The sequence below is a fragment of the Rutidosis leptorrhynchoides genome, chromosome 9 (assembly GCF_046630445.1).
Source record: "Rutidosis leptorrhynchoides isolate AG116_Rl617_1_P2 chromosome 9, CSIRO_AGI_Rlap_v1, whole genome shotgun sequence".
NCBI classification, from domain to species: Eukaryota; Viridiplantae; Streptophyta; class Magnoliopsida; order Asterales; family Asteraceae; genus Rutidosis; species Rutidosis leptorrhynchoides.
The window spans coordinates 37,165,106-37,180,387 of NC_092341.1; the positions used below are offsets into that span (position 1 = coordinate 37,165,106).

Here is a 15,282-nt window from a genome sequence, read left to right on the forward strand (position 1 = left end):
GAAGTTGCCGATTTGACACCCCATGTGAAGAGCTAGTGAATTAAGTTCACTAGATTCAATCCCGTAAATCCAACTCTTTTGGAAGTTGACTTTTAGCCCCGAAGTTTACTCGAAACACTTAAGGAGATTCATGAGATTGCATATATTTGAACGGATCCACCCACCAAAGAAAATAGTGTCATCCGCCTATTGGAGATGCGACACTAAGACTTTATCATTCCCGACCTCAACACCTTTAAAGAGACCTTTATCTGTCGTCACTTTAGCAAGAATGTTCAAACCCTCCGACGCAAAAATAAAAAGAAAAGAATTGAAATGGAAGCCGATTTAAGACAATTCAAGATCCACTTTCTCCATTTAATCCAGAACCCCATGCTTTTCATAACCTCAAGGAGAAAATTCCAATTGAGACTATCAAATGTCTTTTTAAAGTCCACTTTAAAAATGACTCATTTCTTGCGATTGGATTTGAGAAAGTCTACCGTTTCATTTGCGATTAAGACACCATCAAGAATGAACCGACCTTTTAAAAACGCACTTTGTTCGATTCCAATAAGAGAAGGTAATACTTTTCGTAACTGGTTTGAAAGCATCTTGGAAACTATCTTGTAATAGCTTCCTATTAGGCTAATTGGCCGATAGTCCCCGAATCCCATTGGGTCTGTTTTCTTAGGAATTAGAGTAACGAAACGTTGCAACCTCTAGAAATTTCACCCTTCTCCCAAAACCATGAAATAGCCTCAACTAGATCACTTTTAATTAAATCCCAGTACTTTTTGAAGAATCGCATATTGAACCCGTCCGGGCTCGGTGCTTTCGTACTACCACAATCGTTGATGGCTTCAAGAATTTTGGACTCAAGAAACTTATTTTCTAACTCAGCAGCTTCCTCTGAAGAAATGGAGGGATAGATCAGGTCCTGATATCGCATATTTTATACATGTTTTCCTTAGCGATATCGATCACATTTTAGTCCTTTCGGATGCGATTTGGTGGTTATTTTGATAATATTGAGAACGTTCGATTTTGAAGAGCTAAATATAGAAGAGTTGCGTTTTATGGAGTTTTTGAGGTATTATGTTAATCGATTATTATTATTGGTGCATCGAGGTTGGAAGTGTGAAGTACATATTGGGTATCGTGGTTTTGAGTTAGTTTAAGTGAGGAAAGAGAGCAAAATAAACGAGAATGTCAGGTTACACTTGAGGCCGCGGCGCGATGCCATAGGCCGCGGCGCGGAGATCAACGTGATTCGTCATCAGAATAGGGGTTAAACAATGTTTCAGATGCAGTGTTGGGCCGCGGCGCGACATTTCTTCATCGCGGCGCGGCGTTTGCCGTGTTTCAAGATCAGAAGTGGTTTAAAAGGAGTCTCAGTTAAAGTATTATACCGCGGCGCGATAGGTATTGGCCGCGGAGCGGAAATGGGTCGGCCAGACGATTTTGCAAGGTATTTAAAGCCCGAAAAATACCCTAATTAGAAGATGTCATTCCCAGACGATTTGCAGCAGCTCTAAGACGAAAAGGGTGATTTTTGGGGAATCCCAAGATCATTCTAATGCATCAATCATTACGGGAACGTGTTTCGCTTCGTTCATCACTCAAGATTCATTCATCTGTTAGGTTTATCTCTTTGTTTCAAACAATGAATTCATCTTTAATTTTGATTGTGATTTTGGTTTTAGCCATGATTGTTGGCAAATTATTTAATGTTTTTCTAGACTAATAACTGAGGTTTTGGATGTTTATTTGAATTATCAAGGATTTTATGCATGTTAATTTGGTTTTGATTAAAAGATCCATTCTTGTTCATGTTTACATGTTTGCTCTCAATTGATTATTGTGTTTGTTTGACCAAGGGAACCCTAGGTTAATTTAACACTTTAATTTACAACTAGTTTGTCTTAAGTAGTTGTTTGCTAAACCGGACCAAGGGGGTAAATTGGGTAAAGACTAGTGAATTGAATATGTATGAATTGTGTAAGCGAACGTGAGCACAATTGTTAATCGAATTACCAAGTTAGCTAATTAGTTGAACACAAACAATAAGGTCTTAAGTGCAAGGGAACCCTACACTATGTAATTAGAGTTTGAGTGATCATTAAGAGAACTCTTGGTGATCAGTTCGGTTAATTTGCATGCATAATTGAGATAAAAGGTCTAAATAACACGAACATCCATTACCGAGGGTAAAAGGTCTAGATGAACATTCTTGTCTGAATTGAATACAAAACTATCTTTAATATTTGTTAAGTGTTAGCGCATAAACTGAAAAGAATAAAAATATTGTTTTTACTTTTATAAACCATTTCTTGATTCGGCTAATCGTTAAATAGCCAAAACTACAAAAAACCAGTAATTTCATTAGATTTCTAGATAAAGTAGTTTAATTACTTGTAGTTACAATTTTATGTTGATACGAAAACTTTCCTTGGAACGAACTTTGGACTTTACCAAATCATACTAGTACACGATCGGGTACACTGCCCGTTAGTGTGTTTAATCAATCAAACCGGCATTTTTCACTGATAAATTATATACGTGATTTTACACATCAGGTCCTCCATTGAAGGCCTCATGTTGTTTGGTTGCTCAAAAATACGACTGAAATGCTTATAGGCTTCTGTTTTAATTGCCTTCGGATTGTCGTTCCATACCCACCGATTAAGACACCCCGAATGTTGCTCCTATTATACTGTTAAGGATAATCGAGTGAAAGAACTTTGAGTTCTCATCACCTTCTAAAGTCCAACGAATCTGCGCCTTTTGCTTTAACATACCCGCTTTCACTTTCTCCTTTTCTAGCCAACATTTCCTTGAATTCTTCCACAGATCAAGTTCCTGCTGGTTTAAGGTGACAGGTTCTGCTTCAATTTCTAGAGCCTGGGAAATGTTTTTATGCGTATCAATTTCCCCATCCAGCTGACCGAAATCTTGTACACTCTACGACTTTAGTGCCACTTTAATCTTTTTTAATTTTTTCAAAAACCAACTATCCTTACGTCCTTCTGCAGCTGTATTTGAGACCCACGTGTTTTTGACAATTTGATCCGCTTCATTAATATCAATCCAACAATCAAAAATTTTCCAAGGTTTCGGGCCGAAATTTTTTTCTTCATCCATTAGCCTAATGGGACAATGATCAGAATCTTTCCTTTCCATTACCACGGCTGAGAGATTTACCCACAGTGAAACAAAATTCTCGAAAACAAGGGAACGGTCTAACTTACTAAATTTTAAACCATCGTCACTTACACGCGTATAGATTCTACCACCTAGTGGGATGTCTAAAAGATTGTTAGTAACAATGAAATCCTCAAATCTTTTTGCTCTACTAGCCATGAATTCACAGTTAAGTCGCTCCGAAGGTTCTCTGACCTCGTTAAAATCCCCACATAAAGCCCATGCCTTGTCAGAATTAGATAGCATACCTGTAAGAGTCTCCCATAACCTTTGTTTTTTACAGTCTTCATGAGGACCATATGTAATGTCCCGTTCTTATTGATTAAAAACGTTCCATATTAATTGATTTCGTTGCGAGGTTTTGGCCTCTATATGAGACATTTTTCAAAGACTGCATTCATTTTTAAAACAAACCATAACCTTTATTTCATAAATAAAGGTTTAAAAAGCTTTACGTAGATTATCAAATAATGATAATCTAAAATATCCTGTTTACACATGACCATTATATAATGGTTTACAATACAAATATGTTACATCGAAATCAGTTTCTTGAATGCAGTTTTTACACAATATCATACAAACATGGACTCCAAATCTTGTCCTTATTTTAGTATGCAACAGCGGAAGCTCTTAGTATTCACCTGAGAATAAACATGCTTTAAACGTAAACAAAAATGTTGGTGAGTTATAGGTTTAACCTATATATATCAAATCGTAACAATAGACCACAAGATTTCATATTTCAATACACATCCCATACATAGAGATAAAAATCATTCATATGGTGAACACCTGGTAACCGACATTAACAAGATGCATATATAAGAATATCCCCATCATTCCGGGACACCCTTCGGATATGATATAAATTTCGAAGTACTAAAGCATCCGGTACTTTGAATGGGGTTTGTTAGGCCCAATAGATCTATCTTTAGGATTCGCGTCAATTAGGGTGTATGTTCCCTAATTCTTAGATTACCAGACTTAATAAAAAGGGGCATATTCGATTTCGATAATTCAACCATAGAATGTAGTTTCACGTACTTGTGTCTATTTTGTAAATCATTTATAAAACCTGCATGTATTCTCATCCCAAAAATATTAGATTTTAAAAGTGGGACTATAACTCACTTTCACAGATTTTTACTTCGTCGGGAAGTAAGACTTGGCCACTGGTTGATTCACGAACCTATAACAATATATACATATATATCAAAGTATGTTCAAAATATATTTACAACGCTTTTAATATATTTTGATGTTTTAAGTTTATTAAGTCAGCTGTCCTCGTTAGTAACCTACAACTAGTTGTCCACAGTTAGATGTACAGAAATAAATCGATAAATATTATCTTGAATCAATCTACGACCCAGTGTATACGTATCTCAGTATTGATCACAACTCAAACTATATATATTTTGGAATCAACCTCAACCCTGTATAGCTAACTCCAACATTCACATATAGAGTGTCTATGGTTGTTCCGAAATATATATAGATGTGTCGACATGACAGGTCGAAACATTGTATACGTGTCTATGGTATCTCAAGATTACATAATATACAATACAAGTTGATTAAGTTATGGTTGGAATAGATTTGTTACCAATTTTCACGTAGCTAAAATGAGAAAAATTATCCAATCTTGTTTTACCCATAACTTCTTCATTTTAAATCCGTTTTGAGTGAACCAAATTGCTATGGTTTTATATTGAACTCTATTTTATGAATCTAAACAGAAAAATTATAGGTTTATAGTCAGAAAAATAAGTTACAAGTCATTTTTGTAAAGGTAGTCATTTCAGTCGAAAGAACGACGTCTAGATGACCATTTTAGAAAACATACTTCCACTTTGAGTTTAACCATAATTTTTGGATATAGTTTCATGTTCATAATAAAAATCATTTTCCCAGAATAACAACTTTTAAATCAAAGTTTATCATAGTTTTTAATTAACTAACCCAAAACAGCCCGCGGTGTTACTACGACTGCGTAAATCCGGTTTTACGGTGTTTTTCGTGTTTCCAGGTTTTAAATCATTAAGTTAGCATATCATATAGATATAGAACATGTGTTTAGTTGATTTTAAAAGTCAAGTTAGAAGGATTAACTTTTATTTGCGAACAAGTTTAGAATTAACTAAACTATGTTCTAGTGATTACAAGTTTAAACCTTCGAATAAGATAGCTTTATATGTATGAATAGAATGATGTTATGAACATCATTACTACCTCAAGTTCCTTGGATAAACCTACTGGAAATGAGAAAATAGATCTAGCTTCAAAGGATCCTTGGATGGCTTGAAAGTTCTTGAAGCAGAATCATGACACGAAAACAATTTCAAGTAAGATTTCCACTCGAAATAAGATTGTTATAGTTATAGAAATTGAATTAAAGTTTGAATATGATTATTACCTTGTATTAGAAAGATAACCTACTGTAAGTAACAAAGGTTTCTTGATCTTGGATGATTACTTGGAATGAATTTAGAAAACTTGGAAGTAAACTTGCAATCTTGGAAGTATTCTTGATTTTATGAAACTAGAACTTTTGGAATTTATGAAGAACACTTAGAACTTGAAGATAGAACTTGAGAGAGATCAATTAGATGAAGAAAATTGAAGAATTAAAGTGTTTGTAGGTGTTTTTGGTCATTGGTGTATGGATTAGATATAAAGGATATGTAATTTTGTTTTCATGTAAATAAGTCATGAATGATTACTCATATTTTTGTAATTTTATGAGATATTTTATGCTAATTGCCAAATTATGGTTCCCACATGTGTTAGGTGACTCACATGTTCTGCTAAGAGCTGATCATTGGAGTGTATATACCAATAATACATACATCTAAAAGCTGTGTATTGTACGAGTACGAATACGGGTGCATACGAGTAGAATTGTTGATGAAACTGAACGAGGATGTAATTGTAAGCATTTTGTTAAGTATAAGTATTTTGATAAGTTTCTTGAAGTCTTTCAAAAGTGTATGAATACATATTAAAACACTACATGTATATACATTTTAACTGAGTCGTTAAGTCATCGTTAGTCGTTACATGTAAATGTTGTTTTGAAACCTTTAGGTTAACGAACTTGTTGAATGTTGTTAACCCATTATTTATTATAACAAATGAGAGGTTAAATTGTTATATTATCATGATATTATGATATATAATATATCTTAGTATGATATATATACAGTTAAATGTCGTTACAACGATAATCGTTACATATATGTCTCGTTTCGAAATCATTAAGTTAGTAGTCTTATTTTTACATATGTATTTCATTGTTAATACACTTAATAATATATTTACTTATAATTTAACATAATTAACTAAGTGTATCAATATCTTAATATGATTCATATGTACCTAGTAAGACGTTGTTATAACGATAATCGTTATATATATCGTTTTCGAGTTTCTTAAATTAATAGTCTCATTTTTATGTATATAACTCATTGTTAAAATACCTAATGAGATACATACTTATAATAAAATCATGTTAACTATATATATAACTATATATATGTCATCGTATAGTTTTTACAAGTTTTAACGTTCGTGAATCACCGGTCAACTTGGGTGGTCAATTGTCTATATGAAACCTATTTCAATTAATCAAGTCTTAACAAGTTTGATTGCTTAACATGTTGGAAACACTTAATCATGTAAATAACAATTTCATTTAATATATATATATATATATATATATATATATATATATATATATATATATATATATATATATATATATATATATATAAACATGGAAAAGTTCGGGTCACTACAGTACCTACCCGTTAAATAAATTTCGTCCCGAAATTTTAAGCAGTTGGAGGTGTTGACGTATCTTCTGGAAATAAATGCGGGTATTTCTTCTTCATCTGATCTTCACCCTCCCAGGTGAACTCGGGTCCTCTACGAGCATTCCATCGAACCTTAACAATAGGTATCTTGTTTTGTTTAAGTCTCTTAACCTCACGATCCATTATTTCGACGGGTTCTTCAATGAATTGAAGTTTTTCATTGATTTGGATTTCGTCCAACGGAATAGTGAGATCTTCTTTAGCAAAACATTTCTTCAAATTTGAGACGTGGAAAGTGTTATGTACAGCCGCGAGTTGTTGAGGTAGCTCCAGTTGGTAAGCTACTGGTCCGACACGATCTATAATCTTGAATGGTCCAATGTACCTTGGATTTAGTTTCCCCCGTTTACCAAATCGAACAATGCCTTTCCAAGGTGAAACCTTAAGCATGACTATTTCTCCAATTTCAAACTCTATATCTTTTCTTTTACTGTCTGCGTAGCTCTTTTGTCGACTCTGGGCGGTTTTCAATCTTTGTTGAATTTGGATGATTTTCTCGGTAGTTTCTTGTATTATCTCCGGACCCGTAATCTGTCTATCCCCCACTTCACTCCAACAAATCGGAGACCTACACTTTCTACCATAAAGTGCTTCAAACGGTGCCATCTCAATGCTTGAATGGTAGCTGTTGTTGTAGGAAAATTATGCTAACGGTAGATGTCGATCCCAACTGTTTCCGAAATCAATAACACAAGCTCGTAGCATGTCTTTAAACGTTTGTATCGTCCTTTCGCTCTGCCCATCAGTTTGTGGATGATAGGCAGTACTCATGTCTAAACGAGTTCCCAATGCTTGCTGTAATGTCTGCCAGAATCTTGAAATAAATCTGCCATCCCTATCAGAGATAATAGAGATTGGTATTCCATGTCTGGAGACGACTTCCTTCAAATACAGTCGTGCTAACTTCTCCATCTTGTCATCTTCTCTTATTGGCAGGAAGTGTGCTGACTTGGTGAGACGATCAACTATTACCCAAATCGTATCATAACCACTTGCAGTCCTTGGCAATTTAGTAATGAAATCCATGGTAATGTTTTCCCATTTCCATTCCGGGATTTCAGGTTGTTGTAGTAGACCTGATGGTTTCTGATGTTCAGCTTTGACCTTAGAATACGTCAAACATTCTCCTACATATTTAGCAATATCGGCTTTCATACCTGGCCACCAAAAATGTTTCTTAAGATCCTTGTACATCTTCCCCGTTCCAGGATGTATTGAGTATCTGGTTTTATGAGCTTCTCTAAGAACCATTTCTCTCATATCTTCAAATTTTGGTACCCAAATTCTTTCAGCCCTATACCGGGTTCTGTCTTCCCGAATATTAAGATGCTTCTCCGATCCTTTGGGTATTTCATCCTTTAAATTTCCCTCTTTTAAAACTCCTTGTTGCGCCTCCTTTATTTGAGTAGTAAGGTTAGTGTGAATCATTATATTCATAGATTTTACTCGAATGGGTTCTCTGTCCTTTCTGCTCAAGGCGTCGGCTACCACATTTGCCTTCCCTGGGTGGTAACGAATCTCAAAGTCGTAATCATTCAACAATTCAATCCACCTACGCTGCCTCATATTCAGTTGTTTCTGATTAAATATGTGTTGAAGACTTTTGTGGTCGGTATATATAATACTTTTGACCCCATATAAGTAGTGCCTCCAAGTCTTTAATGCAAAAACAACCGCGCCTAATTTCAAATCATGCGTCATATAATTTTGCTCGTGAATCTTCAATTGTCTAGACGCATAAGCAATCACCTTCGTCCGTTGCATTAATACACAACCGAGACCTTGCTTTGATGCGTCACAATAAATCACAAAATCATCATTCCCTTCAGGCAATGACAATATAGGTGCCGTAGTTAGCTTTTTCTTCAGTAATTGAAACGCCTTCTCTTGTTCATCCTTCCATTCAAATTTCTTCCCTTTATGCGTTAATACAGTCAAGGGTTTTACTATTTTGGAGAAATCTTGGATGAATCTTCTGTAGTAACCAGCCAATCCTAAAAATTAACATATATGCTTCGGAGTTTTTGGGGTTTCCCACTTTTCAACGGTTTCGATCTTTGCCGGGTCTACCTGGATACCTTCTTTGTTCACTATGTGACCGAGGAATTGAACTTCTTCCAACCAAAATGCACACTTTGAAAACTTAGCGTACAGTTTTTCTTTCCTCAATACTTCTAGCACTTTTCTCAAATGTTCTTCGTGCTCTTGATCATTCTTTGAGTAAATAAGTATGTCATCGATGAAAACAATGACAAACTTGTCAAGATATGGCCCACACACTCGGTTCATAAGGCCATGAACACAGCTGGTGCGTTAGTCAATCCAAACGGCATAACCATAAACTCGTAATGACCATAACGCGTCCAAAAAGCAGTTTTTAGAATATCATCCTCCTTTACTCGCATTTGATGATATCCAGAACGTAAATCGATCTTTGAATAAACCGACGAGCCTTGTAGTTGATCAAATAAGTCGTCAATTCTCGGTAGTGGATAAAGGTTTTTGATGGTAAGTTTGTTCAACTCTCTGTAGTCAATACACAACCTAAATGTACCATCCTTCTTCTTGACAAACAAAACAGGAGCTCCCCATGGTGATGTGCTTGGTCGAATGAAACCACGTTCTAATGGTTCTTGCAGTTATCTTTGCAGTTCTTTCATCTCGCTGGGTGCGAGTCTATAAGGAGCACGAGCTATTGGTGCAGCTCCTGGTACAAGATCTATTTGAAATTCAACAGATCGATGTGGAGGTAGTCCCGGTAATTCTTTTGGAAATACATCGGGAAATTCTTTTGCTATGGGAACATCATTGATGCTCTTTTCTTCAGTTTGTACTTTCTCGACGTGTGCTAGAACAGCATAGCAACCTTTTCTTATTAGTTTTTGTGCTTTCAAATTACTAATAAGATGTAGCTTCATGTTGCCCTTTTCTCCGTACACCATTAAGGGTTCTCCTTCTTCTCGTACAATGCGAATTGCATTTTTATAACATACGATCTCTGCTTTCACCTTCTTCAGCCAGTCCATGCCAACTATTACATCAAAACTCCCTAACTCTACTGGTATCAAATCAATCTTAAATATTTTACTACCCAGTTTAATTTCTCGATTCCGGCATATATTATCTGCTGAAATTAATTTACCGTTTGCTAATTCGAGTAAAAATTTACTATTCAACGACGTCATTGGACAACTTAATTTAGCACAAAAATCTCTACTCATATAGCTTCTATCCGCACCCGAATCAAATAAAACGTAAGCAGATTTATTGTCAATAAGAAACGTACCCGTAACAAGCTCCGGGTCTTCCTGTGCCTCTGCCGCATTAATATTGAAAACTCTTCCGCGGCCTTGTCCATTCGTGTTCTCCTGGTTCGGGAAATTTCTAATAATGTGGCCCGGTTTTCCACATTTATAACAAACTACATTGGCATAACTTGCTCCGAAACTACTTGCTCCACCATTACTCGTTCCGACACCATTTATTCCTTTCGTTATGTTAACCCCTGGTCCGTAGACCTCACACTTCGCCGCGCTATGACCATTTCTTTTACACTTGTTGCAAAATTTGGTGCAGAACCCCGAGTGATACTTTTCACACCTTTGGCATAGCTGCTTCTGATTGTTGTTGTTGTTGTTGTTGTTGCGGTTGTTATTGTTGTTGGGATGATTGTTGTAGTTGTTGTTGTTGTTGTTGTTGTTGTTGTTGTTGTTGTTGTTGTTGTTGTTGTTGTTGTTGTTGTTGTTGTTGTTGTTGGGCCGTTTGTGGTAGTTGCGATTGATGTTGCGATTGTTGGAATAATTGTTGCGATTATTATTGTAATTGCTGTTGTTGTTTTATTAGTGATTCTTATCACCGTTTTCCTCCCACTTTCTTTTGACTTGCTTCACATTGGCCTCTTCAGCCGCCTGTTCTTTAATTCTTTCCTCAATCTGGTTCACTAGTTTGTGAGCCATTCTACATGCCTGTTGTATCTAGGCGGGCTCGTGTGAACTTATATCTTCTTGGATTCTTTCCAGTAACCCTTTCACAAACGCGTCGATCTTCTCTTCCTCATCTTCGAACGCTCCCGGACACAGTAGGCACAATTCTGTGAATCGTCTTTCGTACGTGGTAATATCAAATCCTTGGGTTCGTAACCCTCTAAGTTCTGTCTTGAGCTTATTGACCTCGGTTCTGGGACGGTACTTCTCGTTCATCAAGTGCTTGAATGCTGACCACGGTAGTGCGTACACATCATCTTGTCCCACTTGCTCTAGATAGGTATTCCACCATGTTAACGCAGAACCTATGAAGGTATGCGTAGCGTACTTCACTTTGTCCTCTTCAGTACACTTACTTATGGCAAACACCGATTCGACCTTCTCGGTCCACCGTTTCAATCCGATCGGTCCTTCGGTTCCATCAAATTCTAAAGGTTTGCAGGCAGTGAATTCTTTGTAGGTGCATCCTACATGATTTCCTGTACTGCTAGATCCAAGGTTATTGTTGGTATGTAGCGCAGCCTGTACTGCGGCTATGTTTGAAGCTAGAAAAGTACGTAATTCCTCTTCATTCATATTCATGGTGTGTCGAGTAGTCGGTGCCATTTCCTTCAAAATAGTCAAATGGAACAAGTTAATCATACAGAATATTAAGAGTAGTTAATAGTATTTCGTAGCATAATATGAATTCATTTATAAAAGCTTTTTCTTCATATTAGCATTTTATAAGTTTAAATTCGGGTAGTACCTACCCGTTAAGTTCATACTTAGTAGCTAATATACAATTCAACTACTACAATTTTTATATGAAAAACTGATTATAATAATATTTCGCGTTCAAACTTTTATACAATATTTTACAAACTTACAATACCGCTTATTTTACATAAAGCATGAAATATAGCACACAATAACTTTGATACAAGATAGTTGTGAAGATAATTCTAGCTAGTACACAAGTCGTTCAGCAAAGGAAATAAAGACACGTAATTCATACGTCCAGAAACAAGTCATGCATTCTGGTTTTACTAGGACTACTTCCCATCCTTGGTCTTGTGGAACATAACCGTTATGGCCGTTGATAAGACAACGTGTTGTAACGTCGTCAAAGGAACGAGGGTTACGTAATGACCAACAGTCTCGTAATAACCTAAAAACCTCATTTCTTACCCCAATTACCGACTCCGTCACTTGTGGGAACGTTTTGTTTAATAGTTGTAGCCCGATGTTCTTTTTCTCACTTTGGTGAGAAGCGAACATTACTAACCCGTAAGCATAGCATGCTTCTTTATGTTGCATGTTAGCCGCTTTTTCTAAATCATGAAGTCCTATATTCGGATACATTGAGTCAAAATAATTTCTTAACCCGTTGCGTAAAATAGCATTTGGGTTCCCCGCAATATATGCGTCAAAGTAAACACATCGTAACTTATGGGTTTCCCAATGTGATATCCCCCATCTTTCAAACGAAAGTCTCTTATAAACCAAGACATTCTTGGAACGTTCTTCGAATGTCTTACAAACTGATTTCGCCGTAAATAGTTGTGCCGAAGAATTCTGACCGACTCTAGACAAGATTTCATCAATCATGTCTCCGGGTAGGTCTCTTAAAATATTGGGTTGTCTATCCATTTTGTGTTTTTATACTGTAAAATAGACAAGAGTTAGATTCATAAAAAAAAATACTTATTAATACAAGTAATTTTTACATATATCATAAAGCATAAGCACACTATATTACATATATTACACCACACGAATACAACTATCTTATTCTGACTCGCTCGTTTCTTCGTCTTCGGTTTTGGTTCGTTTTGCCAAGTTTCTAGGGATATATGATGTTCCCCTAATACGAGCTGTCATTTTCCACAACGGTTTAGAAAAACCTGGTGGTTTAGAGGTTCCCGGGTCATTGTTACAACTTAAGGGATTCGGGGGGTTGACGATACATATAAAGTTCATCGGGGTTGGAATTAGATTTCTCTATTTTTATGCCCTTTCCCTTATTATTTTCTTTTGCCTTTTTAAATTCAGTTGGGGTAATTTCTATAACATCATCGGAATTCTCGTCGGAATCCGATTCATCGGAGAATTGGTAATCCTCCCAATATTTTTCTTCCTTGGCGAAAACACCATTGACCATAATTAACCTTGGTCGGTTGGTTGAGGATTTTCTTTTACTTAACCGTTTTATTATTTCCCCCACCGGTTCTATTTCCTCCTCCGGTTCCTCCTCTTCCGGTTCTGATTCTTCTTCCGGTTCTTCTTCGGGAACTTGTGAATCAGTCCAATATATATTCGACTCTTCGTTATTATTAGGTGAGTCAATGGGATTTGTGCTAGAGGTAGACATCTATCACACAATATCAAACATGTTAAGAGATTAATATATCACATAATATATACATGTTAATAATATATAGTTTCCAACAAAAATGTTAAGCAATCATTTTTAAAGAAAGCACGGTCGAAGTCCAGACTCACTAATGCTTTCTAACAAACTCGATAAGACACACTAATGCAAATTTTCTTGTTCTCTAAGACCAACACTCGGATACCAACTGTAATGTCCCGTTCTTATTGATTAAAAACGTTCTATATTAATTGATTTCGTTGCGAGGTTTTGACCTCTATATGAGACGTTTTTCAAAGACTGCATTCATTTTTAAAACAAACCATAACCTTTATTTCATAAATAAAGGTTTAAAAAGCTTTACGTAGATTATCAAATAACGATAATCTAAAATATCCTGTTTACACATGACCATTACATAATGGTTTACAATACAAATATGTTACATCGAAATCAGTTTCTTGAATGCAGTTTTTACACAATATCATACAAACATGGACTCCAAATCTTGTCCTTATTTTAGTATGCAACAGCGGAAGCTCTTAGTATTCACCTGAGAATAAACATGCTTTAAACGTCAACAAAAATGTTGGTGAGTTATAGGTTTAACCTATATATATCAAATCGTAACAATAGACCACAAGATTTCATATTTCAATACACATCCCATACATAGAGATAAAAATCATTCATATGGTGAACACCTGGTAACCGACATTAACAAGATGCATATATAAGAATATCCCCATCATTCCGGGACACCCTTCGGATATGATATAAATTTCGAAGTACTAAAGCATCCGGTACTTTGGATGGGGTTTGTTAGGCCCAATAGATCTATCTTTAGGATTCGCGTCAATTAGGGTGTCTGTTCCCTAATTCTTAGATTACCAGACTTAATAAAAAGGGGCATATTCGATTTCGATAATTCAACCATAGAATGTAGTTTCACATACTTGTGTCTATTTTGTAAATCATTTATAAAACCTGCATGTATTCTCATCCCAAAAATATTAGATTTTAAAAGTGGGACTATAACTCACTTTCACAGATTTTTACTTCGTCGGGAAGTAAGACTTGGCCACTGGTTGATTCACGAACCTATAACAATATATACATATATATCAAAGTATGTTCAAAATATATTTACAACACTTTTAATATATTTTGATGTTTTAAGTTTATTAAGTCAGCTGTCCTCGTTAGTAACCTACAACTAGTTGTCCACAGTTAGATGTACAGAAATAAATCGATAAATATTATCTTGAATCAATTTACGACCCAGTGTATACGTATCTCAGTATTGATCACAACTCAAACTATATATATTTTGGAATCAACCTCAACCCTGTATAGCTAACTCCAACATTCACATATAGAGTGTCTATGGTTGTTCCGAAATATATATAGATGTGTCGACATGATAGGTCGAAACATTGTATACGTGTCTATGGTATCTCAAGATTACATAATATACAATACAAGTTGATTAAGTTATGGTTGGAATAGATTTGTTACCAATTTTCACGTAGCTAAAATGAGAAAAATTATCCAATCTTGTTTTACCCATAACTTCTTTATTTTAAATCCGTTTTGAGTGAACCAAATTGCTATGGTTTCATATTGAACTCTATTTTATGAATCTAAACAGAAAAATTATAGGTTTATAGTCGGAAAAATAAGTTACAAGTCGTTTTTGTAAAGGTAGTCATTTCAGTCGAAAGAACGACGTCTAGATGACCATTTTAGAAAACATACTTCCACTTTGAGTTTAACCATAATTTTTGGATATAGTTTCATGTTCATAATAAAAATCATTTTCCCAGAATAACAACTTTTAAATCAAAGTTTATCATAGTTTTTAATTAACTAACCCAAAACAGCC

At 35.4% G+C, this 15,282-nt stretch overlaps 1 protein-coding gene across 1 annotated transcript; it reads right to left on the reverse strand.

Annotated features, from left to right (window-relative positions):
• Positions 1-676: 676 nt before the first annotated feature.
• LOC139867956 (uncharacterized) lies at positions 677-3,429 on the reverse strand. The gene is made up of 3 exons (XM_071856298.1): positions 2,959-3,429; positions 2,697-2,883; positions 677-891 (listed from the first exon to the last, which is right to left on the reverse strand). Exons 1-3 carry the CDS (start codon positions 3,427-3,429, stop codon positions 677-679), a joined length of 873 nt encoding a protein of 290 aa, XP_071712399.1.
• Between the last annotated feature and the right edge of the window lie 11,853 nt (positions 3,430-15,282).